At 32.7% G+C, this 16,422-nt stretch overlaps 1 protein-coding gene across 6 annotated transcripts in view; it reads left to right on the top strand.

Moving 5' to 3' along the window:
* Nucleotides 1-16,422, top strand: part of LOC128222651 (calponin homology domain-containing protein DDB_G0272472-like) — a 69,835-nt gene that overhangs the window by 41,183 nt on the left and 12,230 nt on the right. For 5 of the 6 annotated variants that reach the window (XM_052931744.1, XM_052931748.1, XM_052931746.1 and 2 more), the window contains exons 2-5: nt 3,945-3,981; nt 15,493-15,594; nt 15,922-15,984; nt 16,278-16,373. In XM_052931744.1, coding sequence (XP_052787704.1) covers nt 3,947-3,981; nt 15,493-15,594; nt 15,922-15,984; nt 16,278-16,373 — 296 coding nt within the window. In that variant the 5' untranslated portion in view covers nt 3,945-3,946. The remainder of the gene's footprint in view (nt 1-3,944; nt 3,982-15,492; nt 15,595-15,921; nt 15,985-16,277; nt 16,374-16,422) is intronic. The other variant, XM_052931747.1, reaches the window with a different exon arrangement.

Raw genomic sequence — 16,422 nt, 5'->3', positions numbered from 1 at the left:
TAAGATTTGGATAGAAAAGGTGCTGCCGAGCGCTAACCAATAGAAGTATGGCGTACTTAGTAAAACGGGTATTGACGCGGTGTTCAACGTACAAAACCCTTTCAACAAAAGCAAGGTATCATGATAATTTACACATTCTGCTTAGGAGACACAAAATACATTTTCTCATATAGTCTATGGGAGCCTCGCCGGACTTGGATTCTTCGGGGTATTTGTCTTGCAACTTCTAATGGCCGTTGCGCACATTGAACTTTCTGCACTGGGTCGCCAGCTTCCCCGGTTTTACGTCATTCAATAAAGCGATGGTAATGGCAAAACTGAAATATTCGAACAAAACAACAGAAGAGAGCAACTATTTACATCGAAAAATGATAATATAATGCGTTTTATGCTAATGTTTGTATATAAAGCGTACCGCTCGGCTGCCTAAAATATGCAGGGGGGTAGGGTGGGTTTTTTTAAATGACGATGAAATTAATTCCATAACTTTTAACACACCTTGTACTGACGATGGCTTGATTCGAAAGAAAGCTTTACCACAAAGGATTATTACTTGTAAAGCGAGAATTTACTTGACCAATAGAAATTTAGAAGAGCGATAAACAACTCATGCGAATTGACCCTACGTTGACCTTCGGTTAATAACAACTAACATTTCACTTGTTGATAACCTCGGTTACTCGACATGAGTAACCGGAATTATTTATGTTTAAATATTTATATTTTCCGAACATTGCAAACATATATGATAGAAGGTTAGGGGTAATGGGTCGACGGATATTATTTTTTTACCATCCATAATATCCAGTTTTCACATGCTAAACCAGTATGTTTTGTACACAATGCACAATGTATATATGCCACACTTATTAACACTACATCTAAAACATTATCTACGACACGCACCCACAGGCACATAAAAAGGTTCTTGATTTATTGACCATTCCAACTTTAACTTGAACACAATGTACATGACCTCCTAATCTAGGCCAAATTTTGAGTATGAATGTAGTGTTGTTCGGCTTGCTTTTCATACATTCATTATCCGAAATTGCAATATTTTCGAAGTTTTAACAAAAAAATGTGCAACACAATTTGTGTCCCTTAATTATTCCATGACATTGTTGATAAAAAATATTCAAGGTCAGCAAGAACATCACCTTAAGGAAAATATTCAACTTTAGATTAGTTAGCAGTATGAAATTAATATTTCTACGGGTATAATAGTACAGATATTATAAAATTTCAGTTCAGATGTTTAACGTTATTATATAGAACAGAACAGAGCAGAACATAATTTTATTACACGTGAACTATACAGTTTTTTTGTGTTTCATATACATATTAAATAAATTACAATTACAATTATACAACGTAGTGTGAAATATTAAATCAATATTATAATTAATCTATTTTTAAGGATGAACTGGAATAGAAAACACGAATCAATCAAACTATAATAATATACAATACAATAACCAATAGTTGGCTTTTTATATACTAGTATATGTTGGAACAGATGATATCAATTGATCAATTTCTAACAATACAACAGACTCACATAGTATAAATCAACTTAAATAGTAACCAATGGCTACAAATGTTAACAAAGCATACTACTGCTTGAGATAAAAATGTGTATCAAGGCTTAAAATTATTGATTAATTAATAAAGTAGAACGCACCTTAAATGATTCCGCTATATATTTTCTTAACCTAAATGTTTCAGATGTATTTTGTGTATTAAGAAGTTGCACCAGTTTAAACATACTAGGTTTTATTATATAATAACCTTTAATATAAGTTTGTCTTAATTGGACATAAGGTGTACACTTAAATATAAAATAAAATTCGTCTTCTACTTCGTTCGAGTCTCATACTTGACAAAGACGTAAGTGCCGTTCTAATTAATATAAATTATGCGAACATATACGTATTTTTTGGATAGCAATTCTAAGATTTCTTGTCACAATATTGTCTAAAAAGGATTCAAACTCAAATGCAGTTTTAAGTACTCTATAAACGATTAAGACACCATTTTCATTAACAAATCCATGCCATTGTTGTAAATATTCGTCTATTAGACGCTGTTTAAAAATACAAATGAACTGGGTTTCGTTTAGCTGTGTATCATTACACCATACATAATATAAGCCATATCTGGTGAGAAGGTTCTAAACCTTATTGAACCAATTATCCTGATTGTTACCAATATTTTACATTGCGTCTTCTATGACAGATTGAGTAATTATATTGTCCCTTTTCTTAAGTTTGAACAAGTATTTTACAAGTCGTACATATCTATTTATATACAATGGGTATCTACCCAATTTACCGTAAACAGCAACATTTGAAGACGATTGTAAAATTTTAAATGTATCTTCTCTAGCTGTGTAGACTTCGTAAATCCCCAAATTTCACACCCGTATGTAATTATAGATGAAACAAAGGCATCACATAATTACAAAGGTACACTAGGTTTACATTCATACTTTTTAAGATTTAACAACAATGTGTTTACTGCTTTTAAACCTTTACCATATAATGTTTGGGTATTTAGGCTAAAACTGCCAGTATAATTTAAAGTTACGCCTAGATAGTTAAAATCATTTACAATGTCAACATCTTCGTTTGCATACAACCATTTTTCATTACGTTCTGTGCCACCTCTTTTGCGAAAAATTACAATTTTAGTTTTAGCAATATTGACCTCTAAGCCCCAGGTATTACAATAACTGTATACACGGTCTAACGACATTTGTAAGTCTTCCAGGGTTTCACCAAGAACAACCATATCATCAGCAAATAACAATAAAATCAAAGAAATATCAGTCTTATATGTATATGAAATTTCATTACTTGCATATAAACATCACAATCATATATACCAGAAAAAGAGCACATGACATAGGATGACGATTCTTTTAAATGAGACAGTTTACCCATAATACATTTTATATGTTTCCCTTATTTGAATTACTTTAATGATGTTGATGACGATGATGATGATGACGATGATGATGATGATGATGATGATGATGATGATGATGATGATGATGATGATGATGATGATGATGATGATGATGATGATGATGATAACTACTACCCTTTTCACCTGCTCCTCACACCTCATAAGTTCTCCCCATTTCTCCTCTTCACTCACGCCCCTCCTCCTACTCATCATTCTTTCTCCTCCTATTCTTCCTTTCCACACCAAACCCGTGTCCGAATCCATCTCACTCCTGCTTCTCTTACTCCACCTCACCCCTTACTACTACTCTCTCCTCCTGCTTTTCACTCCTCCCCTTAGCCTCCTCCACCACACGATACCACGGTAAACTTAAATACGACGAAGGAAAATGAAAAACTGTTTTCTCTTCACTCAATGACATGAATGAATTTCTACGAATTCACGGAAAATCGTATATGGTGTGATATACTTTCAGATCTATGAGAAAAAATTTCCCCAAGCGTTTGTTATCCCTCGTAGAATGTTACAAACGACGCTCTTGTTTTCAATTCAAGGTTTTTGCGGGACTATCTTGTATATCAAATAAATACACTAGGGCAAGTTAAGATACACATTTATTTTTGGGGTTGGGTTAAGTGGATGCAAGTGAAACAATAGCGGCATACTTAAGTCAAAATGTATTATCGGTCCCTGGAACACAGTCTATAAGGGTTTATTGATGGTATTTCAGATGCTGTGATTAGAAGTCCTGGTTAGTTACAGTGGATGTTCTATTTTGCTTTAAGGTCCATTTATTATTAAATGTTCTTAATATATATTTGCCTCTCCATGTGCATATTTCGTTATTGACAGTCACGTTTGGGGTTATATTTTAGTAAATGTGTTACCTGTGATTCGGACTCGTGCAATATTTCATTGTATATGTTAACTTTAATGTTCTTTATGGTTTCAATAACGATATTTTATTGTTGCAGAAATGGAAGGGAATAAACGTCGCATACGAGAAAGCAGGTATGTATACCTTATTTAAATCATTCTTTACATGCCGTGCCCGGTCGTTCTGCTTCTTGAAGTTTTTCCCTCTTTTGCGTTTATACTTTCGAAGCATTTTGCTTATTCATTTAGCAATTTGTCATTCACCTTACACCTTATTCTTCAAATTATTAAGGTAACGAAAATAAACAAATCATAAAAACAAACTCCTGTGTCGCGATCTCTGTCCTCACTTTCTTCGAACGTGTGTCTATCACATATTGTATTTCAGTCTATTCCTTAATTTCTCTGATCAGTCTACGTCTCGCTTGTCGCATACGCAAGTTAATATTCAATATCCGATCCTAATCATATAGATTCCTCATATGTCTGAACGATTGATGTTATAGATTGTATTTCATTTTGAACATACTCTATCTTAACCTCTGTTGAAGCTCTCTTTTTTGTCTTTTTGGACTTACTTCAATGTTTCGTAACTTAATCAATATCTGTCCAAATGACTGGTAAATTACTGTTTCTGTGTTTTCTTATGCCATTTACTCCCTGCAATTGATCTTTCAACTTTTAAAATTGTATATTTCTAACAATATGCGTGCATATGGAATAAATTCTGATATAATGGTATTTTCCTGACCTAGTAAAGTAAGTATTTTTAAAAGTGCTTCGGCTTTGTGTCCACTTGATTTAAAGAGCCAAAGGCAATTGCAATGATACATTATGACCATTACATATGTGATTCCTCCTTTGCATTGGCCATGATGATGTTAATTTTACAAATGGGTTTTGTTTTTTTACTTGCCGAACTTTTACAAAGACCTCTTTGGCATTAGTCTTCCTTGCGATTCACTTATACTAAATATCTTTATTCTAGCCAGTAAAATATGTATTTTACTTTGGAAGCGAATCCATACCAACTGATATTTCCTGTGCTGATGTGTTTTTTGTAGCACAATGGCAAGAATAACTGCTTTCTATTTTGACCCTTTTCTTCCTTTTTACGGTACCGGAATCCTTTGATTACTTGGAACTGTTCGGAAAGTGTTGACATTGTATAATGATGTATATTTATATAAACAAATTTTTGAAAAGTTTAGTTTTTTTGTATCCAGGCTCCAAACAAAATTCTTATTATTTAATCTCAGTTCTCTTACATTTATTTGAGAATATGAACATATGGTGAAGAAAAAAAAAATACATACTGCTTTGACAAAGAGCTAACCTTTGTTTTGTCGTCACCAAAAAAGGAACAAGCTCAGTAGCCGTAAATATAAACATTAAAATCCGTTTAATGACACGGGATAAGAGCCAAAGACATACAACACAATAACAAACACTCACAAACCATGGAACAACAGCACAAATCCCCACAACAACACAGTACATGTATACTATGCAAACATATATGTGTGTTTATCAAGGATTGCTCGGTACTGCCTTGAAAGGGTCAGTCAATTTACTTGGAGTTTAAACAAGTTTGTGTGCACACCCTCACTCGTATCCTTACAACCCTGGATAAGTAATACAAAGGTAAATATTATCAAAGTTAGCATTAACCTGAGTAAACTTAATAAGAAAACAAATAATGATACACTCGGTAAATCCCACGCACTTCAATGATTAGGGATCCCGTCTCTTTTCGCAGACGAAGGAATAACACTCAGAGCTCCTAACGCAAAACCTTTTCAAAAATACGATGCAGTTATTGTTTTAATATATGAACAACACACACATTGTACACATCCTTCTATAGTATGGATTTTTTTTTCTTTTTTAGAAAAAATGAATAGATATATAAAGTGCTATTATACTCCAGATTAACTGAACCTGAAAATAATTAGTTTTTTATATTTGCTTAGTAGCACTTGTATTAAACTGTCATTGCAAATCTTAGTAAACTTATGATCACATCATATAGTTGACGTATGCTGTCTGTTTATCCACAAATGTTTACTTTATTTCTATAGTTTGTGTAAAACAGTGGCCCGGTTGTTGGAACATTCGCTAAATCATAACGAATCGTTAAAATAACAATCGCTAAAGTACCTACTTACCGTTACCTGACGAGTCGTTAAATTTTCGGTTGTTGGAATCAATTTAGCGATTTTCGCTACATAACGAAATTGTTAAGATATGTAGCGAAATCGCTAAATTTAACGATCATTTAAACTATTGGGTTGACCCATAATGCACTTGACTCACTTCCTCCAAGATGGCCGACGTTAGCAACACATCTGAAAAGAAAAAGATGAAAAGTTTTAATTTCACTGCTACTGAAATAAGTGTTCTTGTGGAACAGTATGAAAAGAATAAAGAAACATTAAAGGTAGTGAAGAAGCCAGAAAAAAGGCTTGAAGTTTGGCAACAAATTGCCAAAGAAGTAAGTAATGTTGGTGTTACAATAAGGACAGCAACACAGATAAAAAACAAATGGGATAATTTGCAAAGAGATGCAAAGAAAGATGAGGTTGTTAGTAAATGTCGATAGTTGCAAGAGGAGGTGGACCCCCAGAAAAAAAATGTGGAGAACTGCACAACAAAGGTGTCGAGTTATGTAAAGATCAGGCTGCTTTCAGTGGGATTCCTGGTGGACTTGAGACAGTCATTGATCTTGGTATGAACACAATTTCTGATATTATTATTATTAATGAGTTTATTTCTGCTGAATTGTATTGCTCTGTAGTTTAAAAAAGCAATACGCTTGCTCAATTTTTACCTGTTAAACTGCAAAAAAACAGAGTACCGAATAAATCGTCTGCATTTAATTAGTGAATAAAATAAATGAGTCTAAAAATAGAAACGCTACTGTACACAATCTAAAATTAAAAGTCGTGGCATCCCAAGACTGTCATAAATGTTCATCGAAGACATCGTTGATATAATAACAAATGCTATAACAAAATTAGTCTTACCTATTTAAAGTCGCTGATCTTTTCGGATGTAGTTGAGATATTCTAGCATGGTTTAAACATCCGTGATAGTATTATGATCAAATCCATTTTTATCGTCGGACATGCTTTCACCTATGAAGTTAGCAGCCATTAATTAAGGAACTTAGCAGCCAAAAAGTACTTTAACCACGAAACAAGAAATGTTAAAGGAATCTAGCAGCCAATAAGTAGAAAATCAATAGAAGTGTATTCTGCTAAACAACATCAATGTCACAATAAAACAGTATCGTGAATGTAACTCATAAACAAAAATATAACAATATAATATTATACATATATATATATATTCTTTTATTAGGCAAGTCATTCAGTAGACGAGACGCCAGGGACATCAAAACAAGAGGAAGGAGTGGATGTATCTGCGAATTTCACGGTTTGTGGCTTATATTGTATTTATAACTTCAATTTATGTAACAAAAGGTTTAAGGTTAATAATTTTAAGACAATTTAACACATAAACATTGTTTAGTATTTTCACGTCGATTTTTAGTATGTATTTTTATTCTGATTTGGTGCGTTTTAGTAAATCTATTCCGATACATTGACATAGAACACATGACCTTTCAAATATATTTTAAACTTAATTATAAATTGGCAGATGTTTTTTCTGCGCTTGCATGAATCCAAAATTGTGACTGTCCTCATATTTCAGAATGAATGCAAACCAGCTACATGTACTAGTAGCACGAGTCAAAAGAAGAAAAAGTTAGTATGATTTAACAATTTTATATAAAATTATATATATATATATATATATATATATATATATATATATATATATATATATATATATATAAATATATATATATATATATTAATGTTCAAGTGCTGCATATTTTCATGCAGTTGGAGGCATGTACAATGTTAATAAATAGCATGTGCTGTGAAAGGGTTTCATGAAATCCATTAAATTCATTAAAAATCTATATACATTCTAAACACTATCGACAACTTGTATTCCATGAATAAATTCTTTGCGTCACAAAAAGAAAAAGAAGCTGTATAAATTCACCTCAGTAATACAAATTAACATTATTGCAGGTCAATCTCCGAGGAGCTCCAGGAGGCTCAACTTCAGTTCTTCATTTCCCAGACAGAGAAGGTGCAACTACAGAAACTGCTCATAAAGGAAGAGATAGAAACTTCAAAAACCAAGCGTCTGCTGATGAACAAGCTCATCACCTCCATAGAGAATAAAGACGAAATTGGAATGTTTCAGTTCCTCGTTGATGAATAACAATTACAACATTCAAATTATCCGTTCTCAGTCATGATAAGTAAACTAATGTAAAAACGTTTCCAGCAACATCACATGGCAAACTTAAAAAAATGTCCCACGTGTATATTAAAAGTAAACTTGAGCATGGTGATCCCTGACCAAGAAGCCAGTCTCTCTGCCTGCATATGGTATTTGTGCGTCTGCCCCATCGTCATTGTCATCATCGGGCACATCAGGTTCTTGCAGCATGATGGCTATATTGTGGAGAACAGCACACGCCACAATCACTTCTGATGCCTTGGCTGGTGTCTTTCTCAACTGAAACATTTCACAATGGCCATAGCTTTTTCTGCATTGGTGTTTGGCATACATGTACCCCTCAACTTTCTTTCATATTTATACCGCTTTGGTCATGTCTAAAACGTTAATTTCTGAATAAATGCAACTTTATAAAAATATACAATAGCACATTGCTTTATTTACAGGTCACACAGATGAGTATCAGATGAGCACAATTTCATAAAAAATGACGGCACCAGTTTTTGAATTTATATATGTGATGTATTGTATGTATAGTTGTGCTGTGTATACACATTTACATACATTTGTACATGAAAGAAATATGTTAACGCAACATTTTGTATTTACCTCTCCATGGAGAATTCCAAACCTCCTCTTCCAACGTCCAAACGTACACTCAATCAACAAGTACCCTTGTTCTGCATAGCCCCCTATTGAAGTTTGTCTTTTGGTTGGTGTCTGCAACTCTGTATGGTGTCATCAAGTATCTTGAACACGCATACCTGCCAAAAGTACACAGTCTGCATTAAATCATATCATACATTGTGTGTACAAAAACGTTTAATACCTTCAAATAAAACATGTTTTATACTTCTTAAAACTTCTTAAACACTATTATTGTGGTATTAAGTTAAGAGAAACAAAGGCCATTTTATCGTGACCTTTAAAAACACATTAGTAATCTAAATCAGATACAACCTCCTAAACTGTGCTGAAATCAGCAAACAGAACATTTTTGTCATGGTCAATATTACTTTTAGCGATATAAACGTTGTACGTTATTGCTTATTATAATAAGTTGATACTGGTATAAAATCTTGTCGAAATTCATGATAATGTAGCTACATTGTATTTTACATTTACATACCCGCTGTCTCCAAGAATAATCCCATCTTCAAAACCCCTGTGGTTTCTTTCCATGTGGCATCCAAGTGTGGATGTTCTGAATATAAAGCTATCGTGAGCTGATCCAGGCCACTGCGCATTGATAAATGTGAATTTTCCTGAAAGGATAAAAACATGTAAAGGGGAGATAACATGACTGTGGTTATGAAGTTGTGAATGTTGACCATTTCATTTTGAGCCGTTATACCTAAACTTTGTTGACCTTGACATTGATAGGAAAGTTTTTGCCTTGGTAAGTTCTTGTCAAATCTGTATTATCAACGAATTTTAAAGCACTTACTAATGGCAGTAACCAGCATTGTACTGAAGCAGTAATTTTATGTCTTAATAACAAATAAATAACGAAATGTGGCTGGATTTGTCTTATTTGAGCTCTTCAGCAACACCAGCAGTACAGTGATGGGTAAGTTTCAGTATATTTCATGTTATATGTAGAGCTGTATAATATTTACAGTTTAATATTTTTTTTAAAAACTACCTTCTGCATCGCAGACTGCCATCACATTTATGGACAGGAATCCTTTTCTGTTGATAAAACCTCTCTCTTGGTCTGGTGAAGGCTTGATCAAACGGACGTGGCTACCATCAACACACCCTATAACACCTGGAAATCCAGCTATGTTGCTAAACTCAGACTTCACTCGTCTCTTGGTAGCTTTATCAACTGGCCACTTAATGTACTGCTTATGACGCTTCACTATCTCTTTGGCAACCTTATCCACAACTCTACAAACAGTACTTTTATGTCTCCCATGTGTGTCCCCAACAACCTGCATAAATGAACCTGAAGCGTAGTACCTCAGCGCTATACAGACTTGTTCCTCGACTGACAGGCTACAACTTCTGTCTGTTTCCCTAGCTAAGTCCTCTCTCAGCAAATCGGCCAAATACTCAATTCCTCTTCTTCCAAACCTGATCCTTCTTCTCAATTCTTCATCATGTAGGCTTTCACTTAAGTTTATTACTCTAAATTCTCTATTTTTCCGTGGTATATTTACTAAACAGCCAATTACTGCAGCCATTTTGGTTTTCGTTAACTGATTCGTTAAAATTTAAAGTACCATTTGAGGTACTTTAAATTTTTCGTTAACTTATCGACTGATTTAACGGTTTCGTTATCGTTAAAATTTCCAACAACCGAAATTTAGCGACATAAATTAAACGAAGATATTTAACGAAAATTTAGCGATTTTAGTCATTTTAACGATGTATTTAATCGTTATGTATTTAACGAATGTTCCAACAACCGGGCCACTTTCTTATTGAATATAACATAATTATTATTTTCAGTTCACTATGTACATACGATTCCCTTCTTTGTTGTAAAATTGATGCCTGCAAGACACAAAAGAAACCATTACGGCTTATATCTGAAGATTAATGAACCATAATGTTTAATGTTAGAGGATTTTTCTTTTACATCTTTGTTAACCTTACTGTTGCTTTGCAGTTTGCAAATATTTATCAGTTTTAGCTGTTTCCTCTCTTTATATGCTTTATTGATGGTAATACATAAATCCAACAAGTTTTTTTTTTAATTTATTTCTTTTTTTTGGGGGGGGGGGGCTGGGGAGAGTTTGATGTTCGATTTTTCTTGATTTGACCAAAACGGTTGAAATACAGCAAAAACCTTGTTTTTTTACAACAATAAATACCCTATAATATTTTGAGTGTCAGTGATAATTTAAGATCATGTGTTCACTCCAAATATTTTTATTATTTTTATTAAAATGTGTCCATCTTTGTTCAAGTTTAGAAAGTTATATCACATATAAACCGTAGTTTGCCTCTAAAATGAAAAAAAGAGCTATAAATTAATAGCCACTATGTTAGCGAAGCTTTTTATTTTTTTAAGAAAATCATCTTTAATTTCACAACTTACTCTTCATTTTTTCTCTATCAGAAAATGAAAAAAAAAAATACAATCGTTAAAATGTAAATATGTTTGTTATTGATTTCGCCTAGGGAAGATGTAATACGACTAAAGAAGAGGGTTAAAGAACTGCAGAAGGAATGTACTGACCTGGGTTAAGCCACCTTTAGTTAATATCCCGAGTTACGTGTCCATTATTGACCGTTAAAAGGGTTTATCCAAGCCATTATTGAAAGAGAGAACAGAGAAGCCAGATACTAATGTAATGGTCCGCTATAGTCGGCGGATGTGCGTTCATAGCATTCCGTTATAAACGGAAGTACGTTCATAGTACGTATGTTAACTTGGTTGGTTATACGCAAATAAGCAAAGCCCGGGCTCTGTGTGGATAGAGAATTTAGTGTATATAAAGACCAGCGGACCTTTTCAGGGTCGAGCATGCTTTTCTCTAAAGGGATCTGCTGGTGTTTATTGGTCTCGCACGTTACACTAATTTAAAATGCACTGTTGTGTGACTCGGATTTAATCCTCATCCTTTCATCAACGTGTATCAGTATGAAAGGAATATTGAGACGTTTTCTATGAAATACATATACAGTAGTAATACTATAATGTTAATAACAAGGTTATTTCATATTGGCTTAGTTATTTGTCTGAGGTTAGCTGTATTTGCCTGAACCCGAAAGGGCGAAGGCAAATACAGCTGACCGAGGACAAATAACTTGGTCAATATGAAATCACCTTATTAATTAGTATTTTATTAATTAACTATTACCAGTTCGGTTAAAAACATTCTAATAACTTACCCTTAGTTCACATTGAAACCGTTTTTATCCCTTATTCATTCATGTTGTCAGCTTTTCTAGACTTGACTTTGTTGATTTTGACATGCATCCTTAAAGTGACTTTGCATATAATTATGAATAAATCACTGTACATTGTAAGGAAGCATGTCTTTTCGTCCGAATTTCGTAAATCGTTTGCCAAAACCCCATTATGTTTCACCTTCGTTGTCCATTTTGTCGGTGTACAAAATCATAATAGTCTTTAAATCCACCAACGTGTTTAATACAACTGTGATATCAAACCGTAAAAAGTGGTTCAATCATTCAATAGGTTCAAGTATTCCCAATAGTTTTATACGTAGTACATCTTTTTTTTCAAAACAGTCGGAAAACGGAAAACAAAATGGCTACCTATAACAATAATATCTAGCATATCTCTCATATAAAACGAGTTTCGACAGCCAATAAAAATGGCCAATTTCTCAAATCCTGCATTAGGCGAGTTTTATAGCAAATCAAAACGGAGGAAACTCATATTAGTCGAGTTTTGTTGATATTTGCCGAGTTTGGTCGATATTGAGCGAGTTCTGTCATACATTGTCTTTAATTGTCTGGAATTGGTACTGCATTTGTCTCTGTATCTCGTCCAATACGTAAAAGTTGATTAATAATATAAGTTATTCCGTATTATAGTGGTTTTAAATGGTTTTAAGGATTTATGACTCCCATTAAGCGGTATTCCGATTTATAGTCACTATTTAGTGGTATTCCAGAGTCTAGTTCACGATTAAGCGGTTTTCTGCATTCACGTTCATCATTTAGAAGATTTTCTGATTCCTGTAGAAAACGTCTGACGGCCTTAGATTGAATTTTGTTTTAAGTAACGCAGTGCATATAGGTTGTGTTCTTCGTTTGAGAAGAATATTTGGGTCCATTTAGAAACTTCGGAGTATGCAGTTTTGTTTGTAAACGCTGTTAAGCTGACTAGTGGGGCATGTACTTAGGTTTTGATCCAGGTGTCTTTTAGCTGTTTAGTATGGCATGAAGTTACGCTTTGATCAGGGGTTCTTTAAGCTGAATATTATGGCATGCAGTTAGGCCGTTATCAAGGTGCCTTTAAGCTGAATAGTGGGGCATGTAGTTAGGCTTTGCTTTAGGTGCCTTTAAGCTTACCACGTTGTTCAAAAGATATAGGTCGAATACATAAATATGGCACTATGTTTCTTGATGTTTACAAACAAACAGGTATGTGTATATTGAACAGTTATTTTGGTAATGAAAAATGTGGTAATTGTACATATGTGGGGAGTAGAGGATAATAACGTCACAAAGTTTATACGTTTATGTCGATAGTTTTAAAGACTGTGATCCAAATATTTTATCTAACCGTTGTTTAATTGATTTTTTTTTCTTATTCGTAAGTAAGCCGAAAGCCTCTACTCAAGGATAACACTTCGCAGCATGTACACTATAAATATATATGGGATACTTCATATAAACAGTTATTTTTTATTATATATCACGTGTAAGTTCAGGTGTGTTGGATTATTTAAATGAATGTGTTTGGAATGACAAATGTTCAAATTACAAATGTATATTGATTGTTGTGTTAATAAATTTTGAAAATGTTTAATGACATAGCTTCGCCAACTTTCATGCGAACATTTAGTGATTTTAAGACTGATAATTGATTGCCCAACGGTAGTAATGAGTAGTTTAATGTCGAATGCTATAATTTATATACATAGTAAAAAACTTTACAATGTGTTAAATATTTAAATTGTACCGACAATATTAATCAGAATCAAATATAATAAATATGATACATTCTAGATATTTGTATACGTAAATCTCGGATACGTAAATGTAAATCAATAAATCGCAAACGTTGAGATTAACTCAAACACGACATAAACATGCAAAGCTGTATTAGACTTCGTTAAAGAAATGTGCAGGTATATCCAATATACCGTTAACTAAGTTCGAACAATATTTAAAAAGTTCTAATCACCCAAACGATAGATAGATATGAAACTGATAAACTGACTATTTTGTACTATTAACTAAATACCCATTTTATATTGAATGATAGTGTAAAAGCATTTACATTGATAAGCACTCTTGGTAAAATTTTAAAAATAATATCAAATAATAGATGGTCAAATTTGGCAGAAGAATATGGCGTTTATAAAGAAGCGCAAGCTGAATTTTGGACGAGAATGAGTACGCTTGATAATGCTTTTGTGTAACCTGGTTTAATTACGCATATTTGGAATGAAGGTACACAGTTATAATTTTCTTTTATTGATTTTACTAAAGATTTTAATTATGTTGTTAGAGAGAACTTGTGAATGAAATTGATACAACTAGGAATTAGAGGTAACATATTTGACATCATTATATCTATGCACTCGTCTAAAGGATCAAGGGTGAAACAATGTAATGAGTTAAGTGATCAATTTGATTGTGTGTTGATGGTTCGTCAATGTGAATGTATGTCTCTGTTTTAATTTAGCATGTTTTTGAGTGACAAAGAAGACAATTTTAACTCAAGTGGCTAAGTAGGTTAAGAGGTTGATGATTTTAAAATGTTTCTTATGTCATACGCAGACGACATAATTATATTTTCAAAAAGGTATTGATGAATTACAATTCAGCTTAAATACACAAATCTTATTGTAATCGTTGGAATCTTGTTATTAATGTCAGGACAAGTAAAGTATTTTTTTTTAGGAAAGGAGGTTGCTAACCATGAATCAATGTGTTTTTTTCTTCATAAAACTGAAATTATTCATATCGGAAGTAAGTTAACATAATTTATTTAGGTATTGTTTTTACCATTTCAAGGTCAATTTTGAAGCACAAAATGTATCGGTGGCCAAGCACTTTCGCATTTAGATTGAAAGGGAGAATGTTTGATAAACTCGGAAAAGTAAGAGTAAAATTACAGTTGATTTATAAATGTATGCATGTTCTTAATTTAATTTTGTATCAAATTTATTCGTTAATGTGTTACCGCGCAAGTACATATTAATTGTATTTGTCACCATTGTGCACTTTATGCCTCATGGGTCAATGACAGACTTGTTTATTATAAATAAAATTTGAAAATTTAAAACTTGAAACATTATGATGTGTACAAATATTTTAATAAAACAAGCACAATTAAAGAAAATGTTTAAAATCATGATTGAATAATGCTGATAAACTTGTATCCGTTTATTTTCCCGAATATATTTGATAAAATTCATCGAGGATAACCTAAACAAGCTCTTATAAATAATTTCATTCGTCATATGTTACATATTTTTAGTCAAAGTTTATAAAAACACGATACAATTCTGTGTTAACATACGATATATACTTCAAAAATAGTGTTGTCTTTGTAAAACTTTTAGCCCCATTGTTATGTATATCAAATTGATATTTATTTTTTTAAATTTCTGTTATACGTATTTAGACAAGATTGTTTGTCTCTACATTTACAAATATTGACAGGCAATCACAACATAAGGACAAAGAGATTGAGAATCGTACGAGTGAAAGAGCGGAGCTTTTAGAACGAATTCGTGCTCAAGATGAAGAGATACTTAAAGCTATGTAAGTTGTGAATATTTTTCTATTAATATTTAAACACATTTTTAGGATGTTTTTTATGACCAAATAAAGCACTAAAAGCTCTTTAATATTATTGTGTGTTTATAATTCACTTTTTCAATTGATATAACTACAACTGCTTCCAAACTGCATATTGACGCGATAACCGAGCACACGTTTAATCCTAATTAAATATAAACTTGTATAATATATCGTACATACAGTAAGACATGACGATTGAATATAATATGTTTTATGCGAAAGTAATAATTTTGGTACCGGTTGCACATTGTTGAAAATATCTATAATGATTTTACCTGTTTCGTTCAGGGAAAGGGAACGAAATCAGCAAATAAAAATTGAGGAACAGGAGAAGGAATGTGAGCGGATGAAGTATGGCTGTGCTTTTCTTGCAAACTTGATATAATATTATGCTTAATACATACGTTTACTTACCTGATATCGTCAATTTGCATAACCTAATGTATTTACGGAGTTAAAACCTTGTAAAATATACATTTTACCTGAACACCATAACCTGCTTTGAACGTATAGAACACAAAGACGCATTAATTACAATTTCAGCTTGCTATATTAACAAGATAAACATTTAAATAAGGTAAAGAGAACATAACTCGAGGATGATTTTAAATAAGTAGAACAAGAAAAGTAAATTTCAATTTCAGAGAAAGTTGCTCTAGATGGGATCCATTGCTAAAAGAAAGAAAAGACGAATTGAGGGCAATTAAAGCGGAGTTAAAAGATTTTCAAGATAAAAATGGGTATGTATATATATATATATATATATATATATATAATTTTTTCCTGTTC

Source organism: Mya arenaria, chromosome 16, assembly GCF_026914265.1.
Source record: "Mya arenaria isolate MELC-2E11 chromosome 16, ASM2691426v1".
Classification (NCBI taxonomy): domain Eukaryota; kingdom Metazoa; phylum Mollusca; class Bivalvia; order Myida; family Myidae; genus Mya; species Mya arenaria.
The sequence above is the reverse complement of the archived record's forward strand: the minus strand, read 5'-3'. Positions and strand labels throughout refer to the sequence as shown.